The 14,263-nt window shown below is 43.9% G+C and overlaps 1 protein-coding gene across 1 annotated transcript in view; it reads left to right on the top strand.

Annotated features, from left to right (window-relative positions):
- Positions 1-493: 493 nt before the first annotated feature.
- The window catches only part of LOC147450101 (uncharacterized), a 29,127-nt gene continuing 15,357 nt past the window's right edge, over positions 494-14,263 (top strand). Inside the window, exon 1 of the mRNA XM_086520650.1 lies at positions 494-756. Coding sequence (XP_086376776.1) covers positions 585-756 — 172 coding nt within the window. The 5' untranslated portion in view covers positions 494-584. The remainder of the gene's footprint in view (positions 757-14,263) is intronic.

Genomic DNA, 14,263 nt, shown 5'->3' with positions numbered 1-14,263 from the left:
TAATCTAGCATGCGTAGACACACTCACTTGTGTGTACGATGTTTGTCTTTCATCCACCCTAGCTAGCACGATCCCATTCCCATCAAGCTTCGAAAGTGATATCCATGTATCGGTGTCTACTTGCTCCTAAGTCATGACCAATGCCTATTGCTATTGTTTTTTCATAAAAACTTCATGAAAAACCACGGTGAGGTCTTCCCAATTTGTAGTGGCTTTTCAAGTAGGTTGGACAACTCGCTAGTCATACGTGGTCGGATTGCACATCTAGCGTCAAAGGTACACACCATAATGTAGCTCACAGTGAATAGTCAAGGGGAATTCAACTTTAGACCTTGCCACCACAATTGTTGTAGACACATGAAACCACTACTTTCACACTAGGACCCTCACAAAATGCCCTCAGAAAAGGGAAAATTATGCTGATATAGGAGCTAACTATGTGTTTTTGAGTCCGACTCTCATGTAGCAGCCGTGGCATATAAAATTTAGAGCCATGTCCATCTAGTTTGCAGGACCGAAAAAATAAGTGAAATCTCCACCAAATTTTGAAGCCCGAACAACTGTACACTTGGAAGCCAGCAGTCATGGTGGTGACTAGCTTCCACCAAGCCATGGCAACTGCGGGCTTACAGCGGGAGCATCACTATCACCATCGATGGAGCTCTCCTCGATGCACCTTCTATGGCAGACATTTTCAAGTTTCTCGTCAGCGCTTCTCTGTTAGCCGAGCAGATTCACAAGAACGGCGCAGCCCTGGTATGTAACCCTGCATTATTTACTTTAGGCTACTTTCGAAACTTCTGGATATGGAGAAAGGCAATCATTACCATATTGGCATAAGTTTACATGACCTATTCTCTTGAAGGTTGGGAATCATTCTGAGCATGTGCCTTAGGAGTGAGGAGATATTCTGTCCGGTGTGTCGATATAGGGTTTGTTAAGGTAATGTGGCTGAGATTATGTCTCCTCGTTCCATGCTACATACAAGGATGGAAAAATGGTCCGTTAAGCTGGTTTAACAGTGCCTCAGCTGGAAGGCCAAGTTGTTTGTATGCACACAGAACTTCACCATGTGAGTGATTTTTGGTTGCTGTAAGAGGGTTTAGGGTTAGGGTCAGCAATCAAGGGTAGAAGAGCTGAGGAGATTCCAAAACAGGTCCTAGCGCACAAGGAAAGGAAAGTGAAGGGTAAGTTGGTCTACATGGATTTGGTCAAGTTCAGGAAATATCTAGATCTTGATGCAAAGTGGATGGAGGAGGAGTACTAAGCAGATACTCTTCAGATTTTAGAGCTTTACGTTGAGGCTTTTGGTTAAGCTCCATCTATTCCAAAAGTGCACATTGAATTAGCGGGCTGAATCTGCTGCGGCGCGTGATACACAAGAGGGGAGCCACTCCACTACTTTGTCATAGATTTTCTAGATGGGAATGAAGTCGACCAATTTCTCTTTGGATTTTGGGGATGTTGACAGAGATCTGCAAAGTAACCTTATGATATGTACATAAAAAAATGACCGTAGTTTGCATGATTATGGTTTGGAATTGCTATAAGAACTGATTGATTCATTTACTCTCTATTGTCTGAGTATGTGTTTAAGATGAAATGTTTGCAGCATCTTGTTTTTATGCACTTGAGAGGTGACGTTAATCTAAAAGTGACGCGATTTAATAGATCAAGACATCTGAGAGAGATCAGCACGATCTGGATGTGATTGCTACTTAAGTCATAATGATCACGATTCTTATTTGAGATCTTGACGGGGATAATGATGTAAATGTGATTGTCATTGTTCAATGACTTGTGTCTTTGTGCTAGTGCATGGTTTGCATAGTCAAATGTATGTGTGCGTAGAGTTAGTGCCTATTGAGCTATTTTACTGTCCATTGTCTATTTTGCATACGTAATTGAGGGTGATTACTCTTGTTTTAAGGAGGGGGGTCGTATGTCACAAAGTGATGACATGGAAACTCGACGGGCTAGCAAGGGACAGAGAGAGTCTGAGAAGACTAGTGACGCGGTGTGTCGATATGATGCTGGTGGGGCATCTCGGTTTTCTCGCGCAATCTGCGGCAAAAATCACCGAAGTGATGTGGCAGCTTTTGGTGTTAGTTGTTCAACAATTGGCCCATATGCTTTTGGGGACGCCATGTTTTTAGCAGTTTTGCTTTTCAGAGCATGCATCAATTGCTTTTGGGACACATTCCTATAAATTAATGCCTTTGTGGTCTACTTTGACAAATTACTGCGTGGTTGTATAGTTGCAGAGCAGACTCCCCGGGAGTTGTACTTTTTGTGACTATTAATACACAAAAGGGGTGCGAGACTTTGGGGCTAGAGTATACTCTACCATTTCGTGCGCCACGACTTTACTTTGTTTCAAGTTAAAGTGTTAAAATTTTTCAGTTTTTTTCATGCATTTGCTATGAAATTACCACCTTGTCGGTGCCGAGCTGGTTACACTAAAGGGTATGGTGGAAAGGCAAGCATCAACTTTGATGAGACTTTTGTTCCCATTGTGCGATTCACTACCAAATGTCACAAAGACGGAAGCGTAAACTAACTTTTAAATGAAATTTATATACTTAAGTGAACTGAGAACTGAGAGAATCATTCGGGACCAAAAGATGGGCTGGCCCGCCCCCATAAAGAGATTATCTTTATTACTAAGGGAGAATCTTACAAGCACAAGAACGGGGCAAACGCCCGTCCTCAATTCTTTCGTGTTCCATTTTTTCTTCTGATTGAAAGAGAGAAAATTGCTTTCTAATTGCTAAGAGGGTTTTCCCCTCTTTTGTGAGATTTTGGAAGCTCTCTTAAACAAGAGTCTATCTTCCACAAACCTTCTTGAAAGCTCTTAAAGAAGAGAGTCTATCTTCCGCTAACTGGTTCCCTTCATACCTAATCATTCCTGCAACGAACACAAGATAAACACTCAAAACGCACATATATGCTTGCTGTAATTTTCTGCACATAACTTGAAATTCTTACCTGTGCGCGTTTCAATACCGAAATGGAGGCGTTTTTTGCGATGAAATTGCACCAAACTTTGTGTATGTATAGGATAAGTAGAGAAGACTGAAATTTTGTGTCACGTGACACATCCAACTCTACGTGTCCGTGGACAAGCTACAGCACGACAAGGGTTCAGTCAGTCCAGTTCAGTCTAGATTAGAAGTGATCTGGCACTTTTGTGAGTCTATTCGTAGACCGTGCATGCCCAGTCACTTAGTGTAGATGCATATCCTCTGGTTACACACAGCATGATCATAAGCATTCCCATCAGAATCCATCAGAATCCTTTAGGGGAATTTTCCAGTGCATTTAGCCTATTTTACCTATTTTTGACATTTTTCACTTATTATTTTTAAGTGGCTTTTGTTGGAAAGTAGGTAGGGCAAATTGAGTAAGTTTGTATATAAGCAAACCTAGACTAGCACTAAATGGTAGAAGAGGCAACCGGAGTCAAGCTCAACAGGCAACTTCTCAAGCAAGAACCTTGGCGGTTTCCCCCTCCAAGCAAGATCCCATCCTAGCGTTTTTTATCAAATCGCCCTAGCTTCACAGATACCTAGCAATTCGAGCAGGTCTTCACCGCATAGCCATCACAGGACTTGGCGTTTCCAGATCTCCCTCATCGCCAGCAGATTAGCGTTTTGCTACAGTAGCGTTTTTGACAGATTTCAGCGTGGCGTTTTTCAGCAATGAAACAACAATAGATTTAGCCCTAAAAGCCCAGCAGATTCAGCCCAAAGAACTTCAGTTTTCAGCCCTACAGTAGATGCAGATTTTCAGCCCTAAAGACCAGCAAAATCAGCGTTTTCCATAGCGTTTTTGGCAACAGCAGATTTGAGCCCATAGCGTTTTTGGACTGCAGATGAAGACCTTCAGTTTTCAGCCCTGTTATCGGCCTCGTCATCTCCGTCGTCGTCGTCGGCATAGCCTAGACTTGCATCAGTCACATGCATTCAGTTTGTACCAGTTTGTGCAATCAATAGTAGACCACTCTCGTCGGCGAGAGTGGGACCTTCAGAGGAGGGTTTTACGTCTCTGGTGTTGTATTATTCTCTTCTCACTCTATCTTTGAGTCTCATACACTTTCACGCATAGTGTCCATTCACTTTGTTTGTGATCATTGCACTCTCTCATTAAGAACGAAAGGCTCTCCCTTCCATAAGAACAAAAGGAACCTTGAGCACAGTTTGGAGCACTCATCTTGAGCAAGGTTCAAACATTCATTCCGCTGCACCTTACATTGGTATCAGAGCTTTGGTAGTGTTCTGTATCACTCTAGGAAAGAACCACAAGAATCACAAGAATTTTTTTGCTTGTTGCGGTCGCATGAACCCAAGTTCGCTTGGGCGTATCGATTGCTAATCGTGTTTTTGAAGAGTGACAGGAATTTGCTTGTTGCGATCGCACGAACCCAAGTTCGCTTGGGCGTGTCGATTCCTAATCGTGTTTTTGAAGAGTGACAGGAATCCCAAGAAAGAAGGGTTTGTCCAGCCTCCCCTTGTGTCTCTTTTCACTCATTGAGAGCGGACCGTGCACTTAGTGGCCGGCCAATCGACGTGAGGTGGGAAAACGCAACCTTGGTGTGAGCGCAAGGCCGCCAAGGGATGCGCCCGCGGAAATGAGTAGAACTCGGGTGAATAGAAGATCCTTCTCAAACACAGATTGCAAGCGAAAGAAAACCCTCAAGAACCTCAAGACCCCCAAGAACCCAAGAACCCAAGACCCTCAAGAACCTAAGTTCCTCGTGAACTTAAGAACCAAAGATCATAGTGCATGGTCATCACCCGAAGCAGAATGGATACTTCGCATACAGGTGATGAGCATGAGAGAGGCGACAAAGAGTTCTCCCCACCAAGAGATTTTTCTGACCCTCCCCCTTCTCCATCTACGCCACTAGTTGTACCAACTTCCATGGAGACGATGGTCAAGTCGATGTTAGACATGACGGCCCAACAACAAGAAGCGAATCGCGTGCGCGAAGAAAGAAACGAAAGAACTGCCATACAACAAGAAGCGAATCACATTGCCTTGGAACGCGAGCGCGATGAACGAGAAGAAAGAAAAGCACAAAGACAAGAGGAAGCTAGGAAGCTGAAGTAAGACGAGCGGCCTTGGAGGCCAATCGGGAGGCTCAAAGAGAAGCAAGACGAGCGGCCTTGGAGGCCGAGCGTGAGGCTCAAAGAGAACTCCACACTCAAGAATTGGTTCGACAAGTTCTTGCCTCGAAGTCTGAACCAACCGAAGAGGTTGGTAGTTCCTCAAGTGGCGCAAGCCATGAGGCGGATACCAACAATCCAGTCACAGAGAAGTTGACTTTCAGTAAGTATGATGGTAAGATGGATGCTACGGTTATTCATTCTTGGTTGCATCAATTTAATGCTTATTTTGCGACAACTAAGAAGACTGGAAATAGCAAAGTTTTGACGGCAGTCATGTACCTTGCCGGTGATGCCATCAATTGGTACCACGCATGGCAAGAGGCACAGTTAGTCGCGCACCTAGAGGAATCCGACGAATTCATGCCCCTTTCCTTCAATTGGGCTGATTTCCAAGACAAGCTCAAGGCGCGGTTTATGCCACCTTAGTACCTCGCACGATTGAAGGACGATTGGCGCGCTCTCAAGCAAAATGGTATGCCGGTTATGTCTTTTTCTAATCGTGTTTTGCAGCTAGGTACCCAATTACGCAAGTCGGATGATGAACGCAAAGAGGCATTCCTTTGACGAGTATATCAAGTACGATGTCGAGGTGCTCGATCCAATCGATCTCAACAAGGCGGTAGCGATTGCTCTCGCACAGGAGATGAAGCACAACAAGGGAAAGCCTAAGGAGAACAAGACTTCCACAAGTACCCTCAGATTTCTCAGAACCTAAGGGTAAGGCTAACACAATTGCTAAATCTAAGCTTACTCCATATGAAAATGTAGCACAAGGAATTGTAGGAGGATACATCACGTCGGAAGAGCAAAGCACTTATTCTAAGGAAGGTCGTTGTTTTCATTGTCACATTAAGGGTCACATAAAAAGAACATGTCCTAAGCTTGAATCGAATAAATCTAAAGAATCCACAGAACCCACTTCCTCTGTCAATGCCATTACTGCTAACAGGAGTGTGTCCCAAGTTTCTCTTGACCCTTCCATTGATGATTCTCTCATTAAATGTTATGGTCATATGACGGGGTACCGTTTTGTCCTATTGTTTGACCCAGGTAGTATGCATGATGTGATCAGTCCCTCTCTTGTTGAGAAAGCCCGCCTAGAGGTTAGTCAGAAATCTTCTCTCGAGGTTTCTGGCTTTGTTCTCGGTATGGACTCTCTCATCACGCAAGAGTGTCTTGGTGTATTGTTTTCAATTCAACAAGCTACTTTCCGTCGAAGATTTTTTGTCTCTCTCAAGATGTGATATGATTTTGGGCATTCGATGGTTTCGTGATCTTAACCCTCTCATTGATTGGGAGGCTAACACTTTCACTCTCAATGCCAAAAGCGACTCTTCCATTGTCATTCGTGGAGAGAACATTGTTCATTCTCCCTCTCTCATTGCTAATATGCAGGACAAGATTGAAAGGATTCAGGAGAAGGAGACTCTCTGTCTCTTCTTCTTCAAAGCATAACACACATGATTTGGATGATGATACGCATGATGATTCGAATGACAATGATAAGCATGATGATTTGAATGACAATGATAAGCATGATGAATTGGATGATAATGATGAGCATGATGATTTGCATGATCAAGATGTGATTTCTCACAAGCATTATGATTTGCATGATGATCAAGATGTGATTTCTCACAAGCATGATGAGTTGCATGAAGATAATGTGATTGTTCACAAGAAGGATGAGGTAGTGAATGCTTTTTCTAGCGAAGCTAACCTCGTTGCAAATTCGATCAATCACGAAGAATCGATCTTGGCTACCCCTTCAGGAAGAACCGATCTTGGCTCTCGAGCCTAGGTCCAAAGAACCCTCACAGGAAGTATTATGTGTTTGCATGATTGATACGCGCTCATTGTTCGAGTGTTTCATTCGTGATCGTTTCCTGTATTTTAGTCAGCGTCTTTATGTGATCCCTTTTACTAGGCACAACATATTCTATGTTGAGCACGTTTCACTCATGGATGAGCACGAATGTATGCGGATTTTTCATGAAAAGCTGAAAAGTATGTATGTAAGGAAGTCACATTCCATGTCTCTTCCTTGGCATGACACAGTTGTAGCAAGAGCACATGAAAGTATGAGCACCAAGCATGGGCATTTCCATTGTGAATTGCCACAGTTGATTGACTTAGATCAGTAAGAAAAGATTCGATCTTATGGTTTGCGTGTATGTGGTGAACGGTTTGTCATTCTGTCTATTTGTTCATCTACATTGCATGCACAATCTTTAGGAAGACAATATTTTTTCCAGTCACTTTACATGGAATATGTATGCTCATGGTTTTGTGTTGGAAATGGGTTCATGAATTTTCAGCCATGGAGATTCTTGAAGAAGAAAGAAGCATGACACTCGACGAAGTTGAAACATTGAAGGAGCCACACAAGACTTTGTGTCGCTTTCGGCGCGGCCCAAAGAAGCAAGCGTTGCAGACCTTTATGAAGTTCAAGTACCGCACGACCCACACATCAGAGTGTGGCGGCGAAGAGTCCCTTCCAAGATTCCAGATGCTATTGGTGATCTCCCTTGACGCCATACAGTTTGGTACCAGTACCTCACTTTGAAAAGGAGGGGATGTCACGTGACACCCTATGTGTCCGTGGACAAGCTACAACATGACAAGGGTTCAGTCAGTCCAGTCAGTCTAGATTAGAAGTGATCTGGCACTTTTGTGAATCTATTCGTAGACCGTGCATGCCCAGTCACTTAGTGTAGATGCATATCCTCTGGTTGCACACAGCATGATCATAAGCATTCCCATCAGAATCCATCAAAATCCTTCAAGGGAATTTTCCAGTGCATTTAGCTTATTTTATCTATTTTTGACATTTTTCACTTATTATTTTTAAGTGACTTTTGTTGGAAAGTAGTTAGGGCAAATTGAGTAAGTTTGTATATAAGAAAACCTAGACTAGCACTAAATGGCAGAAGAGGCAACAGGAGCCAAACTCAACAGACAACTTCTCAAGCAAGAACCTTGGCGGTTTCCCCCTCCAAGCAAGATCCCATCCTAGCCTTTTTTATCAAATCGCCCTAGCTTCACAGATACCTAGCGTTTCCAGCAGGCCTTCACCGTATAGCCATCACTGGACTTGGTGTTTCCAGATCTCCCTCATCGCCAGCAGGTTAGCAGATTCCCAGGCCTAGCGTTTTGCTACAGTAGCGTTTTTGACAGATTTCAGCATGGCGTTTTTCAGCAATGAAACAACAGTAGATTCAGCCCTAAAAGACTAGCAGATTCAGCCCAAAGAACTTCAGTTTTCAGCCCTACAATAGATGCAGATTTTCAACCCTAAAGACCGGCAAAATCAGCGTTTTCCATAGCGCTTTTGGCAACAGCAGATTTCAGTCCGTAGCGTTTTTTACAGCAAATAAAGACCTTCAGTTTTCAGCCCTAGTGTTGGCCTCGTCATCTCCATCGTCGTCGTCGCCGTCGACATAGCCTAGACTTGCATCAGTCACATGCATTCAGTTTGTACCAGTTTGTGTAATCAATAGTAGATCACTCTCGCTGACGAGAGTGGGGCCTTCGGAGGAGGGTTTTACGTCTCTGGTGTCGTATTATTCTCTTCTCTCTCTATCTCTCAGTCTCATACACTTTTACACACAGTGTTCATTCACTTTGTTTGTGATCATTGCACTCTCTCATTAAGAACGGAAGACTCTCCCTTCCATAAGAACAAAAGGAACCTTGAGCACAATTCGGAGCACTCATCTTGAGCAAGGTTCAAACATTCATTCCGCTGCACCTAACATTTTGAGTGCTCTGCTGAAATTTTCTCTAATTGAGATGATTAGGGACTGAAAATAGAGAAATTATAGCCATTACGCTCTAGGGAGTGAGCATCCGTTGCAACTTCTTGTGACGAAACTTCTCTTGTGCAATCGAAGGGTATGTTACTACTCTTAAGTGCTTGGACATGCACGTCCTACGTACAGGCTCAGAAAGGTGCCAAAACACTTTCTAGGCTACCTAAACCCGAGAAGTTTGTACAGCTAGTCCACATGCACATAGGGTTAGATGTGCACGTGACAGGTAAAATGGCTCGGTGGAGCATGTCAAAGGTGCAACGAAAAAGGGTGAACGGGGTGATGATCTTCTCTGCAAACCGCAAGCCTCCTCTCAGGACCGGGCAACCAATGGATCTCGGATCTATCACAATAGATCTGTAACAAACTGCTGACGTGTCAATGTAACAGACTTGGACACTCCAAGTCAAGAATCAACCGCGACAGCACCAAATAACCACTTCAAAATAAGTCACAGATCACAATAGATGTACACTGGCCCGACGGAGTTCCGTGCCTAGAGATATTGGCCCCAAAGACTAGTGCCCCTTTCGATATTTCTTTTTATATTAATCAAATCAAAGTACAAGAGAGTGGCTAGGGTTTCACTCTCAGACTCTGCGTCCAGATGCTCTGAGAAGTAAAGCCCTCACCACTAATTTAAAGGTTACAAGGGATGCCCAAAAGCAGAGCCCCAAAAGCTTCAAATCAAAAGCAATTGCTCTCTCTCTCTCACAGAGAGTCAAAACTTGAAAGCAAAAGCAATTGCTCTCTCTCTCTCTCTCTCTCTCTCTCTCTCTCAGAGTTAAAACTTGAAAGCAAAAGCATTCTCTCTCTCTTTCTCATATTGTAGAGAAAAAGCAAAATTTGCGTTGCTCATCATTTTAAAAAATAAAAATAAAAATTTTATTAATAGCCTCCGCGATTTCCGAAAATTAGGGTTTTTGGCAAAAATTAGGATTTGCAGGAATTTTAGGGTTTCTGGCAAAAATTAGGGTTTTTGCTGTCCGTAGCTACGTCATTACTTTGTGACATACCCCCCTCTTGAAAGCATTGTAATCGACCGCGATTACGCCTGCAAAACCGACAAAAGCCATAAACCGTCTTAGCAGACACTGACTGTTAGTACCTACGTACTAGGAACACACATCTAGCACATGTACAAAATCGACAGTCACATCACACGACATCAGAGGACATCACATGACATTCAACATTCATTCGGATCTTAGACCATTATTTATCGGCAATGTAGCTAGCAATCACATCTAGGTCCAATCGGGACCTCATCGATGTCCGATTGACTAACCCCTATTGCAACCATGTCTATTCGAGATCAATCAGACCAAAATGCTGCAGTCATTTCGTCTATCAGTTCCTACACTCACAAGAAGTCAAGAACAAATCAGTATCATAATCAGGAATTCCATTTCATAAAGTCATCCAGCAGAATACTCTCAGCTATCAGTATCCCTGAAGCTCAAAGAGACATCAGTGACTTTAGTATCAAAATCTAGGCATCTGTTGACAAGGGAGTGGAGTGACTCCCCTCTTGTGCATCCCACTGCACCAGATCTCCGGCCAAGCTGAATTCTGGGTTCCGTTTGGAGTAGACTATGCTAAACCAAAAGATCGAGGTAAAGTTTCACAATCCGAGGAGTATCTGCTAGGTCCTCCTCCTCCATCCACTTCGCATCAAATGCAGGAAAGTTCTTGAACTTAACCAAGAACCGCCTTCGGACTTTACCTTTCTTCGTATCGTTATGTGCCAAAATCTGTTCAGGAACAAGGATCTCCTCCTTTTCTTCCACTTCGGGTTGCTCATCAGGCTCCCCATCATCCGGCACATCACCCTTAACAGGTTTCAAGAGACTCACATGCAATGCATTGTGAATCCTCCAAGTATCTAGCACTTTCAATCGGAAGGAGACATCATTTATCTTGTCAGTGATCTGGAAAGGTCTGTAGTATCGCATACTAAGCTTTGGAAAAAGCCTCTCCTTTCCCTTTTTCTTTTGTAGGCGTGCCTTCTCAAAACGTAAGAGCACCCAATCATCCTCCTTCAATTTCAAGTCGCGACGATGGCGATCCGCTGCCTTTTTCTGTGGTTCTTGAGACTCCTGCAAAGTCTCGTGAACCTTGGCAAAAGCCGTATCCAAATCTCGCGAATATTCATCCGCTTCAAATATCTAATCTTCGTGCTCAGGAAGGATGGAACCTTTGCAGCACTTTCAACAATCTCACATGGCGTCTGCCCCGTCGAAGAGTGTATCGTGTTATTGTAGGCAAATTCCACCAAAGGTAAGTTCTTTTCCCATTGAGTCTTCTGATCTGAGATACAAGACTTCAATAAATCTAAAATCATTGAATTGGCAATCTCAAATTGCCCGTCAGTCTACAAGTGGAACGATGACGAGAACTGCAATTGCGTGCCAATGTTCTCCCAAATTGCCTTCTAAAACAAACTCATAAATCTGGGGTCTCTGTCGAAGACAATCGTCTCAGACGTGCCATGTAATCGGAAAATCATCGTGATCATTCTGTGTTCTCGGGAGATCAAAAATGAAATCCATTTCAATACTTTTCCAGGGGCGGGTGGGTATGGGTAAAGGCTTTAACAATCCCTGTGCCTTATGCCTGTCAAAATTGACCTTCTGGCATACTAAGCAACTGCGCACGAACTCTTCCACATCCTTTTTGAGTCTCGGCCCAAAGAAGTATCTCTCTACCCCCTTCATGGTGGTAGCAATGCCGCGGTGACTCGTAAAAGGTGGACAGTGGCATTCAGTCATAACCTTTTCCCTCAACGGTTGTGTAACGCACAACATAGTCTTTTTCATCAAGTAGCCTTCCCGAAGGGAGTATCGAGCTACTGTCTCCCCATCCCATATCCTTGTGAAAATATCTGCAAAATCTGTATCTGTGGCATATTGATCGACCATATCCTCGAAGCTTCTATGGTGTATCGCGGAAATAGCCAGATCCAACGGCTTCCGAGACAAAGCATCTGCCACCACATTCTTCTATCCCTTCTCATGGACAATCTGGAAGTGAAACTGTGACAAGATGTTCGCCCACCGCATCTGCTTTTCCGAAAGCTGCTTCTGTGACAAGAAGTAGCGCAAACTCTGATGGTCTGCAAAGACAGTAAAATCCGCTCCGAGTAGGTAGTGCCACCACTGAGTAAGAGCATGGATCACTGCCAAAAGCTCTTTCTCATAGATTTGTGCTGTCATCTCCGGCCTAGAGAACAAACGGCTCTCGTAAGCTATGGCATGGCCTTCTTGCATCAAGACCGCACCCAGACTACACGACCACAAGCATCACAATATACTTCAAATGACTTCTGCAAGTCCGGCAAAGTCAAAATAGGTCCCATAGTCAATTTCTCTTTCAATGTCCGAAAGGGAGTCACCTCTGTGGGTCCCCACGAAAAAGGTACTCCTTTCTGTGTCAAGGTATGCAAAGGGGAAGCAACCTCTGCAAACTTTCGTATGAACCGCCTGTAGTACGAACACAGTCCCAAGAAGCTTCTAACTTCATGGACATTCCTCAAATCGGGCCAATCACGGATAGTCTCTATCTTGGCCGGGTCCATTTGCACTCCTGCTCTGTTGACACAATGTGTCCCAAAAAGTGTATCTCTGGTAGGAAAAATTCACTTTTCTTTGCATTAATCACTAACGTGTGATCTCGTAATGCTTGAAAGACTTGAAGCAAATGATCTCTGTGTTATGCCTCATTCTTGGAGAAAACAATGATGTCGTCAAAGCAAGTGCCAACAAATAGCTTGTACTCTTGAAAAATGCTGCCCATCATCCGGTTAAATGTCGCAAGAGCATTGGTTAAGCCAAAAGGCATCACCAAAAACTCAAATAACCCAAAATTCATCCGAAAAGCTGTCTTGTAGACATCTCCTGGCGCTATCCTGATCTGATGATATCCACTCTTCAAGTCAATCCTGCTAAAGCACGAGGATCCCTGTAACCTGTCGAGTATATCATCGATCCTAGGAGTCGGAAATCTGTTCTTGATGGTGATTTCGTTGAGAGTGCTATAATCGATGCACATTCTCCAAGATCCGTCTTTCTTCAAAACCAACAACACTGGAGAGCAATACGGTGAAGTACTAGGTTGGACAAGACCCTTTCTTTCACTGGGTTCATAATCTTTTCATTCTGTACTCGGCTCACACGGTAAGGTGGCCAATTTGGTGGCGTGCTTCCAGGTATCAGATCAATGGTTTGATCTTCAGGCCCTCTGAAAAGCAATCGGCATGATTGTGGAGAAAAATCTTGGCGTTCTTTTGATCAGGTCAAAACATATTCAACCTTTATCCATTGTTCAGTTCTCTCCCAAAAGCATGAGTAAGAAACTGAAGTTCATCAAGTACAATCTCTAAGCCCTTCATTTATCAAAGTCGCTTTCTCGGCCCGGTAGTCAACCACGGCGTAGTTCTTGTGGTACCAAGGGATCCTGAGTAGAACGTCACTCGCGTGCCCTGAACACCCATGTCATTGCAAACAAAGTTTGCCAATGCTCGGTGTAATGGCAACATCCCATCCGGGTGCCAGTCGAACTACCTCTTCGTGTGGCGTCAGTCTGTCGGGCGTAATTCCAAATCGAGCCGCCAATTCCAAGTGAAAAGAAGTTGGCCTTGGCTCCTTCAAAAGAGCTTCCTGATCCTTCACTTTGCCCCAAAAGTGGTAAAGTTTGTACTTTCATTCATTAGATTCGGTGCAGGTCCCACGCCATGTGGTACCAGTTCTGCTTTTCTATCTACCTTTTCTGCCACATTCCTCAGCTGCTCTCGAACTCTCAGACCTGTCATCGTCTTTATCATTCTGTTCTTTGTGTGCCTTATTAGGGCACTTCGCGGAGATATGTCCCTGTACCCCGCATCCAAAGCACTTCCCCTCTCTGATGGAGCGAGCTCTCTCCTCAGGAGTAAGCTTGGGTCGTGCATCCTTTTTCTCTGGGTTGCTCTTTTTCTTTCTACTTTCATTCCCAGAAGTCTGTTTGGCTCGTTGTATCATGGCCTCATCTGTGGGGTAGGTCAGACTGCCAGAGTGAATGGCAAAGCCCCGCTTCGCATGACTCATCAACTCCTGAATAGAAGCTGACTTCTGTTCAAAGCATTGATCTCGGATCTCTGTAGGTAGACCCAAGGTAAACTGCTCAATCTCTTCTCTGAACGAGATCTTCTTGAATGAAGAGGCGGGTAGAAAAGAGCTCCAGAATCTTTCACAATAAGCATTGATTGTATCTTTCTTGGTCATCCGAAGATGGTTCCAAGCAGCT

This window comes from Adiantum capillus-veneris, chromosome 9 (genome assembly GCF_014529385.1).
Source record: "Adiantum capillus-veneris isolate H3 chromosome 9, ASM1452938v2, whole genome shotgun sequence".
NCBI lineage: Eukaryota > Viridiplantae > Streptophyta > Polypodiopsida > Polypodiales > Pteridaceae > Adiantum > Adiantum capillus-veneris.
Note: the sequence above shows the minus strand (reverse complement) of the source record. Positions and strands in the feature narration are given on the sequence as shown.